This window comes from Rhamphochromis sp. 'chilingali' (assembly GCF_963969265.1).
Source record: "Rhamphochromis sp. 'chilingali' genome assembly, chromosome: 10".
Taxonomy (NCBI): Eukaryota; Metazoa; Chordata; class Actinopteri; order Cichliformes; family Cichlidae; genus Rhamphochromis; species Rhamphochromis sp. 'chilingali'.
Window position 1 is genome coordinate 14,973,433 of NC_137937.1, and position 18,320 is coordinate 14,991,752.

Below are 18,320 nucleotides of genomic sequence, written 5' to 3' on the forward strand. Positions count from 1 at the left end.
CGTTTGTGTTATACTGCCACACACGGGTTAAGTGTAGGCATTGTTGATATTTTTCCTTCATGCGTGTCATTTCACCTTTTCAGCAGATGGCAGTATTGGCATGTAGTGCAATTTAAAAAAACAAACACTTTACTTGTGCCATTATCTATGTAGGTTAACTTTGCTTAAAGGGTATTGAAAAGCATTTCTTCTAGTAAGCAATGGCCAAAATAAAACACCACAAAACAAAGCCATGACAATACCAATATCGCTGGCCTTGGAGCTGAACATGTTCAGCAGTTTCTGAGATAATGATATAAATGTTAATTAGAGGTGTTTTACATCTCAGTTGGGTGCAGGAGACCTTCAGGCTCTTGTAATGAATTTGTCTTAATTGTGGCAGGCTATTTGACATTTGAAAAGTCCGATGATCCCTCTCATTCTTGACATCCATTTGCATTTCCATCTTTAAGGTCAAATGGGTATGAATAATACATTACGGAGGTTCTTAAGCTCACAGCCAGCCATACCTGTCTTCACAAACGAGCCAGCTGAGGCTTGCTCAGCTCAGTGAATGCTACAGAAACAATCAATTAATATCACTTTGGGAAACCGCATGTGAAGCATCCTGTAATTAGTAGGAATATAAGGTCACAGAGTCAATGGCAGATATAGGTTCAGCTTTTTTTTCCTGATTATGCTCATGCATAAACACTGGCCTTGCCTTAAATGTGCTGCAGCTCACAGTTTAAGTGACTTCTCAGATAAGAGATCTAGAGGCAGCATTACGCAAGTAAAGTATCAAACGGTTAACCTGGAATAAATTTAAGATCAAAGGAAGGCCCAAAAAAGGAACCTTGGCAAGAGATTGGAGGAATTTAATGAGCAAAAATTAACATGTATTAAATCTGACCTCGTGCTTTACATGGCAGATGTTGAGCAGAGCAGCATCCAGACACGTTACTCGAGATAAACAGCCGTGTGTTACATGCTGACTGCAAGATAGCCTCTGTTTGGTTTCAAGTGGATGGTGTGATTAAATAAAAATATTTCTTTCAATATAGCAAGACCAATTTAACATTTAAAAAATAACAATAATAAGCAGGCACGGGTATGGAAATGTATTTACCTGCACATATGAACTTATTCACTTAGAGACTGGGCTTCATAATAGGGGTACTGTCTTTGGAGAATTGAACGCCGGGCTGCATGCATGGCCTCGAGGAGACAGATTTGCTGACTGTTTTGACAACTCATTACCTGTAATTTCACTGATGGATTGGTGAGGTGGCTCAGAGCAGGCAGCCGTGGCATCAGAGCACGAGCAGTTTGTGTCTGGAATGATGTAAGATAGAATGGCAAACAAGCAAATGCTTATTGTGCCTAATGATTGCTTAAAACAGCAGGGCACACTTGACAGTTTGGTGCCTCTACTATATAAGGCCCCAAACAGAAACGCATCCTCAGTCCCGCCGCTCTGCAGTTTTACAACAATGTTTAAAGTGAATTTTAAAAATATATATGACACAGGTCACCTTTTTTTTTGCTGGCGGCAAATGGATGATGCTTCTGTGACAATGTCATTGATTATTTATGTTTCATCTGAATGTAGAAAATCAGCTAAGACAGACAGATCGTTCTCTGTGTTATCGTTAAGTCTTCTTTATATGTAAATGCATGTGAAAAAGTAACATTTCCCAGCTCCCTGCAGCAGGTAACATCTTGCTTAAGTTAAATTGGTAGATAGAGGGGTTGCAAGTTATCTCGTCCTGGCCGGCCTCCCCCCCTCTGCTCCCACATAATTGGTCCATCTCCAAAGCCACCAAAAACTCATCTCCAAAGCCACCAAAAACTGTAACCTACCTTGTGTATTTTTTCACTAATTGAAATGCCTAATGAGGTCCCAAGGGCTCCATCCCATTACCTCTGAGTTAATTAAAGCCTAAGCAGTGTGCCAAACGGTGAATAAAGATGCAGCAAAAGTGCAAAAGGAAAAAAGGGGAGCCCGAGTAGGGTACGGTGCACTGGGATGGAGGGTTGACCTGCTTTTTTTTATTTTTAGTCATTGTTGAGGGATGCCACATTCCAAGAATGAGCAGATGTCCATTATTTTTTTATTTGCGTCTATACCGGGCTTGAAATTTCCATTACCCTGGCTCAGGCACTCATTTTCCAGTGTGGTTAGCCTAATTCTGCTTTATTAAACATTAAAGTCTTTGCCACCGTCAGGAGGGTTTTGCTGAAGACGTTCTCACGTTAGCGCTGAAGGATAATGCAGGCATAAAAAAATGACAGCTGTGTTTGTTTTTTGTTTGGCTGCCCCCTCCAGTTTAAATGCAGCCCTGATAAAATCATACTTGTCTTTAAATGTGATTTTCTACACCTACAGTGTCATGCCCTGTGGTCACTTTTTATAGGAACGCTAATCCAAACCACATCACCTCGTTAAAGCAATTTCTCCTTGTTAAACGACCAGAAACAGCATTGAAAAGACAGACTTGAGATATTTCTTTTAAGAAACAATTTCAAATGTTTATTTAACATGTCAGAGAAGGGGCACACACTCGTGAATTAAAAAAAAAAAAGAGGGGTTGGGGGGGAGAAGGGGGTTGCAATTATTGGCCAGTACTAAGACTTAAACTTCATACTAACATTAATCAGGTTTTGGCTAAAGTAAAAGTGTGTTTTTTGTTTCTTTTTTGCTTTTATAAAAGAAACTATGTACATAGGTTCATTTATACAAGAGGTTCATTGGATAAATGCATCAAAAACAAAAACAAACCAAAACAAACCAAAACAAAAAAAAGAAACCAGTTCTGCAGTAAACTTTACAAAAAATACATTTTTGTTTTCATTGAGAGATGTAGAAAAGGAGACGGTCAAATATTGACCAATAATATTTCATCCTTTTCATTATTTAGAAAAAAAAGTTGTTCTAATAACTATTTTTTTTTAAAAGAAAAGCAATCAATATACAGCACAATAAATGGGGAGGAAAGAAAAATTGCCTTTGTGAATTCATTCAGTTGGTTTGGTAACCAAGGAGAGGGGCTGCGACTGGAACAGGGCATGATGGGAATGAAGGGCCTGGTGGAAGGGCGAAGGGGGAGACAGCATGGAGGGGTGCAGAGAGGTGAAGGGGATTGGCCGGGTGAGGATGGGTGTGTTTGACTGGCTACCTGAAGTACCAACGGGGATGGACATGGTGGGTTGGGAGGAGGAAGAGGAAGGGGTGGAGGAAGAGGAGGATGAGGAAGAGGAGGATGTGGACCCGGAAGCTTTCCCGGGTATCGAGAAGTGGTGTTGCATGCGCCCCTCCGGTTTGGTGGTGAGCGATAGCGGCTGGGCCTGTTCAGAGTGAGTGGCAGCGGGGGCGGCGGGGGAGGCCAAGGCTGCGGAGGGAGTGGCCGGTGAGTCCAGCATGCTTCCGTGTGACGACGCGGGGCTGTCGCACATCTTCTCCGAGGTCAGGTACTGCACGCACTGCTTCTTGCTTCTTATCGAGAAGTCTGCGGGGAAACGAGGAAAAGTGAGCAAACTGAATTATGGATCCGCCGCTGACTTCAAATCTGGTGCAAGTCCCTTTATGCCACGTCCGACAGAAGTGAATGAGTGATTATTTAAGCAATGAAGCACGATGTTAAAGTTAGAAACAAGACCTTTTTTTAAACTGACAACAAGAAGACTGAAACAGGATGTTCACAGCATAATACGAATGGTATGTGTGCATGGATCAAAAGAGGAACAACACAAAATGTACACAAAATGTGCACTAAAGAGTGAAAAGCTCCCTTTTTTGGCCAATTTGCCGTGGTAACTTGATTGCACAATAGCAGACATACCTACCACTATTAGCAATGAACCTCATAAGCTGCTTGTCAAAGTATAAAAGCAGGGAAAGGAGTTAGTTAGAGCCAGCGAAGGACAAAATTCACGCAGAAATAAAAAAAAGGGGGAAAGAAAATAACAGAAGAAATGTGCAGTGTCAGGTTGGGCTTGAGCTCTGCAAGAAAAATAAAGCCCTCGCTGTTAGTTCCTACAATTTTTCTTTCTTCTCTAATGTGAGAGGGGAAAAAAAAACCAAATAAAGCCAGTCAGGAAGAAAATGGCCCCTTACCCTCTGGTTTTGAGTCTGGTTTATTCTCTCTCTTCCTCTTTTTCCGCTTTCCCTGCACACATGAAACAATGCTGTTAAAAACAGTTTTTTTCATAGTGAAAGCAAACAAAATTCACCGACTTCACTTCAAAGATTAAAAGGGCAGTTTCTATAGTCATAGCTGGACTGAACTTTAAAGGGAAATGAATTTAAACATCATCCAGTCACGATATGAAACCTGAGAACAGAAATGTGCCACTCACATAGTTATCTCGTGCTGACCATCCCGGATAGAGCTGGGAGTGAAGTTGCCTCTCTTTCCTGGCCAGCTCATAGTATTTGGCTTGCTCCTCTCTTGACAGGGAATGCCACTGTGGACAGAGTATATCAAAGGACATTTAAACACTCTCACACACACACACATATATGTATGTGTAAACTCCAACGCCTTTGTCTGCACTGCTTACCCGTCTTCCAAGGATCTGGTTGATGGCCGCGCTCTCTTTCAGAGTGCACTCTGCCACCACTTTGGCTCTCATCTCCTTCATATACAGCATAAAAGCATTCAGAGGCTTCTTGATATGAGGCTTCTTGTCCTCTTCTTTCTTGGCAGGAACGGGGGACTTTCTGCTAATCCAAAACAAGAATGAAAGTAGCCGTGTGAATGACCGAGTAAGCACGAGTAGATTTTAGCATAACGAGGAGCAGCAATGAAGGCAGGTTTTGCTGAATTGTCTTACGCGTGCATCGAGGGGCTGATGTCACCGCTGGGCTCCTGCTTGATGGCCGGGGAAACTATGGCCGGATGAGGAATGCCGGTCTGGTGGAGGCTGTGCGGAGGTGGGGTGACCATGTGAGGGGAGAAACGGCTGGACACCAAGCTGGGAGGGCAAAAAGGGGGCAACGTTTTAACAGCGGGATGTAACAGCGTACCTCTGTCAGCTTGACATGGCATAAAAAAAAAAGTTCAGCTAACCTGGCACATAACCGCCCTGCCTCACCCTCGGGGTGAAATTCACTGTGCCTACTGCCTCCGTCTAGACTAAATTCATACACACAATGAGTAACATGCTTTCTTTTTTGTTCAAATAAAGACGTTTTCAAAAGGCCTTTTATTCACCAAAGGCTGAAGAAAAGTGGAATGTGTTGTTACCATGGCAACGGCAGGGCTGTGACACCTGAAACCTCTTTCCTTACCACGTCCCAGACCGCGGAGAGCGCTCTGACAGCCGTCCACACAGAACACCTTTACAAAGTGTCTCTCTCAATTTCCAGTAGTTAATACAAAGGAGCATTGTAACAGACAAGAGGGGGAATTAAGCTCCACAGGCCAGGATCAGTCACTCTAGTTAATGTTAAGACTGGAACATTCACCTCTTTTAAGTGTTTTAGCATGTTACACAGGCTGTCGTTAGTGACACCACACATATGTATTATATATGTGCCTTATTAACCTACATATGTGATGATTTCTAACCGTCACACTCAGCGACATGTGTTCAAACCAAACTTCTTGTCTTATAAAAAGTCTAAAAACAACTCAGTAAACAGGAGCTAATTCTCAGTTCATGTGTTATTTTCCTTTTTTTCCCCCTCGTCTTTGATATTCTTAATAATTTATACTGCATAAACAAACAGGACCCTTATGACTCCCCTGGTAATAAACCTTTACCAGCTATCCTTGTAAACATCCTACTTATTCCCCAGTGAATAACTCAAGCTGCTCCGAGTGATGGCATGCAGTCAAGCTCCGTATTTTGAAGATATTGCTTCCATTAGTGTTCATCATTGTTGCCATAAATTTTTATTCACGCTTTACACTTACGCTTACTTATATCTTACTGATACTGTCGAAAGTGTTTCGTGTAACGTCTTCGTTTCAGCGGGTTTCTTCCTGGGTCAGAGAGCCTCACCGCGAGTTTATTTCAAATCTCCATGATAGCAGAAATTTTGGCACAATATTTGGCACACAGTGCGTCTGGTGCATTAAATAACCTTGTGTGAGGCGTGCTTTGATTGTTGCGAGTTCATTTCAGGATGGAGTTACACATGCTATTGATCACAGAGAACCCTCTGAATATTTCATCTCATACTAACACCGGAAGGCTCCCTACAAATCTTTCCAATTTTGACAGAGGGTCAGAGAGTTTAGTCTGAAGGGACGTGTTGGCTCAGATGAGCTTTGATTTGTCCTAATCGATTCTCAGCCCTTTCATCTCTTCAGTGTGTGTGTGTGTGTGTGTGTGTGTGTGTGTGTGTGTGTGTGTGTGTGTGTGTGTGTGCGTGTGTGCGCACACATGTGGAGTGGCTCAGAACACTGGCCTGACCACAGAAGTTTAGCTCTCAAAGAAAAGACAGGAGAGAAGCCCTGAATGCCAATAATGCATTTGCTCTATTTAAGAAGCTGAACCTGTCTCCAATAGACTTAGACCTTACATCCCTTTGTAGTCCTGACACCACTGCCTGTCCACCGTCTCACAGTGTTTTCTCCAAGCGGATATACTGCATTTTTTCTTTACATTCCTATAAATAAAGCAACATCCACTCCAAATAACATTTACAGTATTAACCACTGAAGTTAATACTGCAGGAAAAATGTGAACAGAGCATGCCACAGAGGCAACAGATATTAGATGTCTCCCTTCGGGAGGGCTGGGGTGTTACTGAACGTGATCCACTCACCTGGACATGGATGGATTCATTGCTAGCGCTGGATAGGGGTGACGGAATCCCCCTGGAGGGATGGAGTACATGTGCTGGCCCTGCCTGGGAGACAGAGGTACACGGAGTGAGCGAAGGCTGCAAAGTGAGGTGGATCAAACACAGCTGACAGCTAACCCATCAGCACTAATCCTCCCCTCATCAACTCAAATCCCCTGCTTGTGGAACAGCACCGCTGCAATTGATTACAGGACCCATGGCAAAACCAATAAATGCTCATAAATTGTCTTGTCATGATACTGTCATGATATAGTTCTATGCTGCATTAAAACCTGGGTGTAGCAATCAAAAACTTTCTGGACAAGAAATACAATTTTTTTCCTTGCTTGACTTGAATTTTATAAATCATTTATTGCGCTTTTTTAAATTTTAGATCAGGGAGAAGCGGTCGAAAGTTGGCCACTAAGCCAGCGCAGCTAATTAGCTAACATCTCTGGTGGTCTGTTAATATGCATCATCACAGCAGGTGGACGCGCCCACAAAGCGAACTCATTCCAAGAACGTGACGCAAGATGGTCGTCAAAAAAAAATCTATTTTTTAGGCGAGCACATGTAACTGCAGCCAGTTAAAAGAGATATGATATGTATAAATAACTAAGTAATACATCTGGCTATGCAAACAGATCACAATGAAAGGAACGTACTGTGGCATGAGCCAGCTGAGAGGGTGTGCAATGGAACCGACTGCACCAGGAGACAGGGGGTAGTATGGAGACAGTTCTGATGGGTGAGGTGTCCGAGGAATACCTACGGAGGCCACAGAAAGATCAGTTTAATAGGAAAAAAAAAGTCTATCAAACTTCCACAATATATGCCAAATTGTTTTTAAGGCGCGAAACTTTCAAGCCAATAAGATGTGCACTTATCCGTGCACATTTCAGTGCTTAATTTCATATTATTATAACACAACAACTGTAGTTTTATCGCCACTTTTCCTTGCAAAAAGATTCCATGTGAAGGTTAGTCCATCCATCAGATGCTTTACCTGTCTTTGGGTCAAGGATCTCTGGGGAGAGGTGCGATGGCGGCGTGCCAGGGGAGAAGTGTTCATTGCTGTAGGTGATGAGGGGCGTCAGCGGGTGGACATGGTGAGCATGCTGTACCACTGGGACTTTATTGGACTGAAGGAGACACAGAGAGCTGAAGGTGAGCAACAAGTGCCTGACATCATGATTGAAGAGAGTGACACTAATGTGTTTTTCTGTACTAGTGTTTTATTTACACATCAAAGAATTATTTATATTTGTATCTGAAGCAAACATTTTGTCTCCCATAAGTGCATGATTCACGCTGGCTATTGTACAACAGAAATGCACGCCATAAATAGGCCATAATTTGTGAATGCCCTCCATGGTAAACATCACAGTTTATGCGTGTGACTGGCCCTGTGATGCAATCTGGACCGGCACCAAGAAGCAGTAAAAAGGCCTCGCGGACACATGCCAAGATCATTACGGCCATTTAGCTGAGGAGAGAACTGTTTGTTCAGTCCAAGAAGAAAAAACAACGGTGCCACCGAGTCCAAAAGTCGCACCAGCAAGCCGCAAATAAACACAATGGGGCTAAGGTAAACGAAACGACCATAAACATGTGGAGCCATCATCTCCCACTCCGTCTGACAGCAACCACCACGGGCGGATTACAAATGCTGCTAATGTTGGAAAACCACTTAAAATTCTGTATAACTTCAGATAAGTGGTGACGAGCAGAAAGGCCAGCAACACGCAGAGTATGTCTTTCCCTTATTTCCACAATGCTTCACACACTGTGAAAAAACAAGAAAGCACACATCCTCTGTGAGATCTGACCAGCATTAAGAAAGGGATGATGAAGACAATAATAATAACCAGCGTCTCTACTTTCATTAGGCAGCACTCAGCCTAGCAGTCATTTCCCCTGGCTGCAGGGCTGAATAGAGCACTTGTTGGCTCAACTTGTCACAAGGGAGGGTCAAGGGGTGGGAGGGGAGAAAGAAGTCTTGTTCCTCCAGGCTAACCTTTCTTCAATATCCCTCCCCACCCCCTTCCCAACCTCTGTCTCTCTCTCTAACGTGGTCTGCCAGGGAACAAGGTTTGCATTGAGAGTCCTGTATGCTCTCTTGCTTCACGCTGCTAAGAATTGTTCCAAATGTTAGCTTTTTCTCTGCATCTTTTTTTTTAAGAAAAAGGAAGGTCCAACCTTTTCCTCTTTAAAAAAAAAAAGTCTTTAGCAAAGTGGTTTCTCCTGTTTAAAGCAGGCTTTGATTCAGGTAATGCCAGATGGAGTGGGGAAAATATTTACTGGTGTTAAACATGGCTATATTAAGATCACTTTCCACAAGAGTTCTCTTTTTTTAAAATGTCTCCAGACTTGGAGGACGCGAGGTAAATGCATACGGAGAACGGAGGGCTTTGGATCGTGGTAGAGATGGTGTTGACTTAGTAGGTTAAAATCCTCGGTCCCACATGTCATGTATATTTGAGTTGTGCTTTGTTGTTCCACTTCATGTACAATATGCCGACTTATGAATTTCCCTATATTGTGAGAGCTGTTTGAGACCTCTAGACCTGGGTGCCAACACATTTTGGGAAGCAGTTCAGTGAGAATTTGAAATGATACACATTAATAATTCATATCTTGGAATACATGAATCGGGCGCTCCAAAGATATTTCTAAGTTTGAAGGCACTAGTTTCAAATCCAGGCTGCTTCCAGCCTGACAAAATGCAGAGAGAAATGCCGTGTGCAGCTTCCATGGACGCAAAACTATTCTGACCTACATGCTACCTGTTAGAGCTTCTCTGTTAGAGATGAAAATGGATACTTGAGCTAGCAAATTCCTTTTTTATTTCGACATATATTTTTAATTAAATGAATAGAAATCAGCATAATTGTAAGCTAGTTTAAATTAATTAAATTCCCCAGAACTCAGACATCATAACTCAAAACCAAACAACTTGTTTATCAGTGCCTTTTTTGGCTCGCTTTATGTCCGGGGTAATATTCCTCAAGCCCGTGAAAACCATCATAGGCGTAGTATTATTATCCACAAGCCAAGTGTAAGAGGAAAACCGCAGGAGTCATGAGCCACGTTTTAAATACAAACAACACATACAGACGCTGTCTACGCCAGAAAGATACAAATCTTTACATCGATGTGCTTGTTCCAAACATGCCTGCAATGGTGCATAACCCTCATCTATCCAAGTAAAAACACTCGGAGCTGCTCATCTGAAATAGCAACAGGAAGGTTTAAGAGAGAGAGAGATGGGGGGAAAACAAAAAACAAAAAAGCCAGAGCAGAAAGTTTCGGAGCCGGTGCAGAGAAAAGATGTCTGTCTCTGAAGAGGGCTTAAAGCTAAAAAGGCCGAGGTGGCAGCACCTAGCCTGGCTGTCCAACTTGGAACGGTGCTAAGAAAAGCACAGTCCTTGGTCAGTGTGGGTGGAGGAGTGGATTTCATTCAAGCAAACATGTTTTTGGATCCTGCACATCTGAATTGAATTACTAGGCAAACAGCCGATGGGGAAGAGAGCTTAGAACAAACTGAATAACCCCGCAGCTTTGTGTGTCTTTATGCTCGGCGATTCTGGGTGGGAGGCTCAGAGGCCTTTCAAAACTCGAGGAAAGACGGCGTGAAAAGAATGCCTGGCATGCTGAGAAATCCGAGCCTTGTTTGTCAACGCCAACAGGAAGCGGACGTGAAAGGGGACTGACCGTGTCGTACGGTTGTGTGTCTTTAAAATCAGCCACTCCAAAAAGTATGCCATTCATCACAGGCAGTGCACGCCTTTGCGACTGGTCATCGCCTCTGACAAGGTCAACGGCATTATAATTCTAGGTTAGAATAATACGGCATCAGATTACTGGAGTGAACATCCTCAGCAGTCATTAAATAAATGAAGAGAGCTAGCAAAGTCAGCACCATAAATATGGCTGTAAACACGGACAGATCTCTCTGGAGCCTAACCAGCGATAAATATTTGTAAATTATCAGACAGTAACATTACTTTCTGGTGAATCGGCCACTAATAAACAGTATCTTTTCACTCAGTCTGCCGCACTCGATCTGAGTACGCTCCTCTAAAGAGTTCGACTGGAATCAAAGCACTGGTTCCTCATCACATTTCTGAAGAGGATCCTGTCTCTGCAGTGGCCCAGCAGGACTGCAGACCTTAGATCAGTATTCAGTACAGTCCTCCCAAAGCCTTTGATTTCATGGATCTCGGTTGTTCGCTGCCTAATGCAAAACGAGAAAATCTCACCGGACTCCCAGTGAAAGGTCTGTTAAAGGAATATAGGTCGAAGGCAAATATGTGTATCGCTTTGGGGAGGGAAAAAAATGTATCGTTTTTATTTAATATTTCTTCTTAAAATGTTTTAAGAGCCCATAGATGTAGAAATTACACCAGACGCATGTGGGAAGACAAAAAGGCATCTCTGGAATCTTGCTCTCTACCATGCCACTTTGATTCATTTAAACAATTCGGTGACTAAGTAGCTTGTGATACGCTGACAGGATCAGGCCCCTTGGTGCCGTGATTACTCCATACCATGTTGAAACAAAGAGGGCGATTCTGTCAAGCGCAGATCGGCCCATATTTGACGACTGAGTGTGCTGTAATCCAGTAAGCATCTGAGGGACAGACAGCCAGTTCTGTCTGATTAACGAGTCACAGCTTCTCTGTAAAACAGATTAACAAAACTATTCAGTAATGAGACAGACAACAGGTCTAATGAATGAATTACTGCAAGTAAGTACGGCAAGGCTTGTGATCACTATTAGCAAAGTGGGAATCGATATATTATAGAAGATTCCTCTCCTCTCCTCCAGCTGGGTCACTACTGATGGGCTGACAAGTTCTCCATACTGCATCACCTGGCCCTGCAGCGCCTTTGATGCGTTATTCATGAGGCAAGCCTCTGAACACAGGAGCTGAAATGGGGGTTTTTGGGGTTCACTCGAGTGTGCATGTGTGTGTGTGTGTGTGCGAAAGACACGCTGTGGTATGTTCATGAAAAAAAAGCTTGTTCCCTTCTTCCCAGTCCTCCAACCCCACCATCATCATTACTACCAAAAGCAATACCAACTGAATGCTAAACAAACCTGTCTGTTGAATAATTGAGGATCTCGGGCAAGAGCAGGCTTCCGATTAGCATACAGGCCTTATGGACCCAATCTGTGGCAAGATGGTCTTTCCCCGGACCCACCGAACACAATTTCTATTCACCAACATCTTTTCTTGTTTCATTCACGCCAACAGAATCGTCAGAAATGTCAAAGCAATTTTGCTCTGGCAACACCGATTGGTAGAAATTTGAAAGTGCATTGTCCCCCCTCCCCCCCCCCCAAAAAAAAGTTTCACATATCAACATGTGGCAACTGGCTAAAAGTTATTAATGTGCAGAAGAGCCTGACTGAGCAGGCCTCTCCATAACAGACTGCAAAAACCTTATCAGTGAACCCAGTTGTCGACATGCTTTTAAAATGCATGAATACGCATATCCCTATAAGCAGGCCCCAGCAGATAATCCAAACTGTGGCGGTCCATCTTCACATAAAAAAAGAAGTAACAATGTCAAATCTAACACACGCAGGGAACAGGTCCGCTTCAGGAGTCCCTGCTGGGGTCTCCTCAGCGTCTCCTTGGGTCTCTCTCTCTGGCTCCTCTTGGCCCTGGGCAGTAATCCCTGGCCCCCCGTGTGTGCCCATCCGCTCCCCCTGCTCTCATTAGTGCAGTGTTGGGGCCTAGGGAGCCTGCAGGCCTGGGGAGCCAGCCTGCTGCTCCCCTCCCACTCTCCTTCTCTCTCCTCGGCTGGAGTAATGAGCACATAATCAGCCTGGCTCCCTGTCAGCAGCAGCACACCAGAGGAGTATGTGGGCACCTGGCCCAGAAGGGGGGGGTGGGGGGGTGGTAAGGGCACAGCGGGGTGTTTCACTTTTTATCCTCAGTGCCCACAGTGCGCCGTACCCAGCGTTCGATCTACCCACCCCACATCAAATAACCCTGTGGTCCCAGGTCACAAGATAGAGCGTAGCGACTTGCTCATCTAGATGACAAAATGAAAGCAGTTACACTTTCAGTGAACTTCCCCATCACTGACACTGATTTAGCGCAAAAAAAAGCATAATTATTTTTTCCACAAGTGTTTCATACGTGACATTTGACAGCGCACCGCCCGTGCATTACAGCCGTCTTAACAGTATTAGCATTAACAACGCCAACACCAGTACAGAGCTTGTACAGATGTTGAATTTAAAGGCAATTTCCAAGTTCTGCTGTGCATATACAAAAACATTTTTTAAACATTTAAATGCATAAGAAAAGAGAACACATGTTCCAAACTTCCAAAGAGAAATACACAAAAACAAATGATACTTTGTATTCAGACAGTTTTTGCCAGAAAACGATCCCTCGCATTCTCAGACTTCTACATTGTTTCTTTCTGTACTAGCTTTTCTGGTTTAATGACATTCAAAGACATGAAGGCCACAAGACACAATAGAGTCACATAAAAAGTAGCAACAGCTACTGAAGGACAGAACAGAAACAATCCAACCGCAGAACTAAACCTCAGTCAACGTTCTTTAATTTCCTTTAATCCAACTGCCATCATCGCATTCATTTCTGTGAATTATTGCTCACTACAATGGGGATTCAGACAATTTTATAGTGTTCAGTACTGGCTAAACAGCAAAACTTCACCAAGCAGCTGCTTAGAGTCTAAAAGAAAACCAAAAAGGGTCACTGATAGGTCAGCATTTTTCCTAATAGAATATCTTTAATTGAGACATAAAGTCAGGACTGCAGTCCCATGAGCAAACTCTGTTTTCTTCACAATTTCCCATTAATTGCTCTCAATGAGGACTTTGTCAAATGCATCAGTGCAATTACAGGATTCAGAGGATCAACCGCAAACACAGCAAGCATGTCTAGTCAGGATTTAAGGTCAAGGGGGCTGAGTCACGGCGACTGTTTTCGACTACAGAGCAGTGACAATGGCTTCCTACTCTCTGCACTGTTTAAAAATTGGCTTCCTGAACCAGAAAACGCCCTGATACAATCATGCAGGTGAGATGCTAGATAGTAAACTTCAGGCTCCACGTTATCTTGTGTTTTCCATCTGAAAAAACACACACATCCCTCAGTGAAGCCACAAACCAAACAGGTCTGCTGAGACCCCGCATTGTCTAACCCGAGTGAGACACCATCATGATTAGCTCACACCTGTGTGGGAAAGTTGAGGAATGGCAGGGAGGATCAAACTTGAGAGATTTATGCTGCAGACTGAGTTATTGTGGTAAAGACAGACAGGCTGCTGAGCAGCTGGACTGCGGGTGTTGCAGGCTGTGGTGGGAAGCTGCACATGGATGGGTGGGAACCGGCAGATTTGCATGCACACGATAACTTCATTATCGTGAATAATCGCATTACGCTCATGGTCTGATTAAAGCATTTATACGGCTTGCAGTAAATTGATTCCCTCAATACATTTATATGATTTGTCTGATAATTGGGTTAATGTCTTGTAGGATGCAGCCGGGAGGAAGCATCTTATTAGCGCCACAAAAATAAGGGAGGGTAAATAGTGGGACTCTGCTGGTGTGCACATTAATGGATTTGCTGAGCTGAGTTGTGCAGTGTGTGAAATTCTACTCCGTGTTTATTTCTTCCCTCATGCAAGCTGTTCTGCTGCTTGTCAAGCAAGCACTTAACTTATTCCACAATCTTTCTGACGCACGCACTGAAGCAAACCTGCGGAAGACATCCGACACTTGCAGCGTGCACGTGCAGCAATCCAAAGTGTTTGTCAGTGATCGGTAATGCCAAGAATTCGGAGTCGAACCCCGCTTGCACATCTTATCGTTGTTTGGGTTGAATTTTGTTCTGTTTTGAGATTTACTTACTAAATGGCCAGGTGTCGGAGAGCGAGAATCCTTTAGTCCTGCAGATCCGGGGACATCTAGAAGTGGCCATTTCATCTGCAAGTACTGCAAGTGAGAAAAAAAAAAGAAGCAGCGTTGAACCACAGCAAGTACACACTACAGGGAAAGGGGGTTACAAAAAACAACCAAAAAACTGAAAATAAAATATATGGATTTAACAAAACGCATTCAAAAATAGAGTCTCGTGTGCAAAAGTCACTCTCTAATGTGAGTGTAGGCAGACCAATCTTTTTTTCCGCACAGTGCAAAAGTGGCATAAAATGGTGTCAAACCCACAGAGATCTCCAGCAGACACCTGTACGAGACCCGCAGTGCTGCTGGAGTCTGACAGTGAGTTCTGGCACAGCGGAGAGTAGGAAGAGCGATGTGAACACAACGGACTGGTGGAGGACTGTGAAATTGCCGTTTGTCAGGGAAAAACAAGAGGCCAGCTGTGGGCGCCCATCGCTGAGCGGGTGGGAAGAGACAGCTGGAAGGAAGAGGAAGAACCATCTAAAGATCAGCAAAAGACTCCTGACTACCCACCTCAATCCGTATGGCCCTTTGACCTGATCGCAGCCCCTGCTCGTTTCTTTCTTCTCCACACTTTTTTCAAATATGAAAGTAATCATACTCTTTTTTTCTGGCATTTGCTAGACAGAAATCTGCAACTGCTTGTCAGATTATTACTGTTCTTCTCTCCCTTTGTGAGAAATGCGCTCAAGAAGAGGTTTTACTGCTCGATGCAACAAACTGAGCATTTTGTTTTTGTCCCACAGCAATGAAGATAGCATGAAGCCCGAGAGCTCCAACCATCTGGTTTATGAATCAGCTTAAATACCGGATACAGCAGCTTGTCATGCATGTGGATTTTCTCCCTGGTACAATTTAAAAATAATCAAGAGTTTTATTTTATAGGTAGTGTTGTTTGTTTTTCATTCATGCCCATGTCGAGTTGACACATAAAGCCTTCGCAAGTCATTGTTTCGGTAGCGTTATAAATTCTGTCACATGTTGTTGCGCAATTTCCCCATGCATCCACTGTTATCAGTCTGCAGTGAACTAGCATTGTTTTATAAATAAGACTCCATGTATGACTTCCAGTGCAAAAAAAAGTCCGCCCACTGGAAACATCTTGCTAATAAAGAAGGTCATTAATAGTACCCGTCGCTTAAAAACATTTAAAAAATAAATTTTTTAAAGCTGGACAAAATCAGCTAAAGACTATATGCAAAGCTTTGTCCATTTTCTGAAAGTCGGTGCAGGATAAATGATGACAAAGAGGCAAACTAGAGGAGTCATGCATTCAGGTTTTGATTTTTAAAACTCCATTCATCACTCCGGGTTTGTAAGGAGGAAGGAAGCTTGGATGGCTGTGGGTTAAAAATGGAAAAGACATTATGGCAGGAGAGGGAAAAGGGAGAGGAGGGAAGAAGAAAAAAACATTTTCAGGAATTAGTTTGTCGGAGCAGGCAGAGGGTATTGTTTCCTGACAGCTGGGGTCCAACAGAGCACTAAGGTAGGGGGAGGGGACCTTTTTTTTCCCCTTCGAAAAGGGGGGAAATTCTTGGAGTTGACATCAGCCCTCTTCATTTTCACTATACTGCTCAAGGCTGAATCGTAGGTTCCAACTAATGGGCCCAAGTCCATACAACTGTCAGGAGGCAGTTGCTTTTAAAGGCTGCTAGCTCCCTATTGAAACTTTACTCTGCTGTGTGCATAGTGCCTAATGAATGCTACTCTCCGGAGAGAAAATCCAAAACAATGCAGTTTTCTCTGTCTAATCTATGTCAATCATTAGTCCTTCCACAAATGAAACGAGCGCTATTGTGAGCGTTTGGTCTGGCCCGGCCGTGCCCACTCCAGCTCTCCCACCCAATCCATCCCTTATTTGACAGCTTCTGCCAGGACTGAGGAACATGCCCCCGGGCACTTTTTTCTGAGCACCTACTTTTCTTTTAATTGCCAGTGTGCCCTATGTAGCAACTGTTCACACACTCCCCGAAACATCCAGCCAGGTAATGCCAGCCGCACACTGTCACATTAGCTCCAGTCCACACTTTGAGCTACACACCGCTCACTCATACATGAGAGGGAGAGAGGGAGGGTGCTCGAGTCTGTGAGTTGCTTCTGGAAACAAAAGGTGAGGAATTGGGGGCCATGCTGCTTAGCAAAAACTTTCTCTGTGTTGCAGTGCAGAAGGAAAGAGAAAAAAAAAACAGGTAAAGTGTCAGAAGAAAGTTTGCACTGCAGAATAGGAGCCAGCATTTTTTTAAGTGGCTGATTCAAATGCCGTGGCTTAAGCGGTACTAGATGTTTGTAAAAGAGTGAAACAGGAGATAACCTAATATAAATTAAACTGCAAGACATTTGGAAATGCTTTACACGCGCCCTTATTTTATTAGAAACAAACGCAGCCATATGGTTGAGGTCTCATAGCAATGCCTATTTCAGCATGGGGGCTGGAAGCTCTGGTAAGCACACTCGGACAGAGTACTGAAAGAAGTGTGTAACTAAAGTGAAGTTTAGCTGATCCATTTTCGTAACTCTCTAATTGTCTTCCAGCCTTCCCTGCTGCCTCCAACACTCAGAATAGACATCAGTAGAATGTGCTACTTTTACAGGACCCAGATGCAACAAAGGTGGCAGTGATGCCACTGAAATTTTCCAAAAAAGCTGCACTGGAGGCGTTTGGGTTTTTGAACACAGAGAATACAACATATGCTCGGGGGCATGTGGCCTGCCAGAGCTGGGTTCTAATTGTTACATTGCTCTCACAGAGCAGAGGAAAACACAGCCAAGAGTCTTTGTCATCTCTGAAGTGTGCGCTGCCATACTCCAGGCCAACAGCGGAGCACGGAGAAGAGACAGATGTCTGGACATTTGCTGTCAAACTAAGTCAGAGAGTCTGCCAAAGGGACAGAAAAAAAAATCCAAACTTTTGCTAACAACTATCTGTTAACTTAAAGGTCGCACTGAGGAGTCGTGTTAAGCGTAAATCTAGGTAATGTTAATTTTGCTATATTATCTAAAACGGATTGCAGGATCTTGCATATGTATTGGTGGCGGTGGATCAGGAAGTGGCTCAATACATGGACCCCCGGCCCCACCAAATGTTACTTAGTTATAAAGGGCATAAAATGAAGCGCTGTTTGAATGTGCGCGAATGGGCAAATGTGGCTTGTGGCAAAAAGCGCTTTGAGTGGTCAGCTGGAGTAGGAAAGAATTATATGAGCACAATTCCATTTACCATTTAGCATGATATGCTCAATTGGATTAACTCACTCAAATCAACAGAAAAACAGTCAGACAGGCAACAAATAAAGGAGTGAATATGCATAAAGTGGCAGCTCAGACGCGGCCTGGTGCTTGTAAAAGCGGCTTCGCCCAACTTGCGGTGAATAGCCGAGCAGCAGGAATGCCTCCATGGATCACCCCGGCAGATAATGTCAATCACCTACTGTGTGGAGAACTCCTCCCCATTGTTTTCTTTTAACCCTCCTCCCCAACAGAAAACAAATGGGCCACACAGCTTGCTGTTTGGCTGAGGTGTTAATTACCGTCCCCCCGGCCCATATGAACAGCAACTTCAGACAATAACCCTGTCAGGCTCCCGGCAGG

At 43.7% G+C, this 18,320-nt stretch overlaps 1 protein-coding gene across 2 annotated transcripts in view; it reads right to left on the reverse strand.

Moving 5' to 3' along the window:
- Positions 1 to 2,485: 2,485 nt before the first annotated feature.
- tcf7l1b (transcription factor 7 like 1b) overlaps positions 2,486 to 18,320 on the reverse strand; it is a 30,745-nt gene continuing 14,910 nt past the window's right edge. The window contains exons 4-12 of one of the 2 annotated variants that reach the window (XM_080894997.1): positions 14,682 to 14,765; positions 7,782 to 7,917; positions 7,441 to 7,543; positions 6,758 to 6,841; positions 4,816 to 4,956; positions 4,543 to 4,705; positions 4,339 to 4,446; positions 4,097 to 4,148; positions 2,486 to 3,488 (exon numbers count right to left, since the gene is read on the reverse strand). In XM_080894997.1, coding sequence (XP_080751123.1) covers positions 2,998 to 3,488; positions 4,097 to 4,148; positions 4,339 to 4,446; positions 4,543 to 4,705; positions 4,816 to 4,956; positions 6,758 to 6,841; positions 7,441 to 7,543; positions 7,782 to 7,917; positions 14,682 to 14,765 — 1,362 coding nt within the window. In that variant the 3' untranslated portion in view covers positions 2,486 to 2,997. The remainder of the gene's footprint in view (positions 3,489 to 4,096; positions 4,149 to 4,338; positions 4,447 to 4,542; positions 4,706 to 4,815; positions 4,957 to 6,757; positions 6,842 to 7,440; positions 7,544 to 7,781; positions 7,918 to 14,681; positions 14,766 to 18,320) is intronic. The other variant, XM_080894998.1, reaches the window with a different exon arrangement.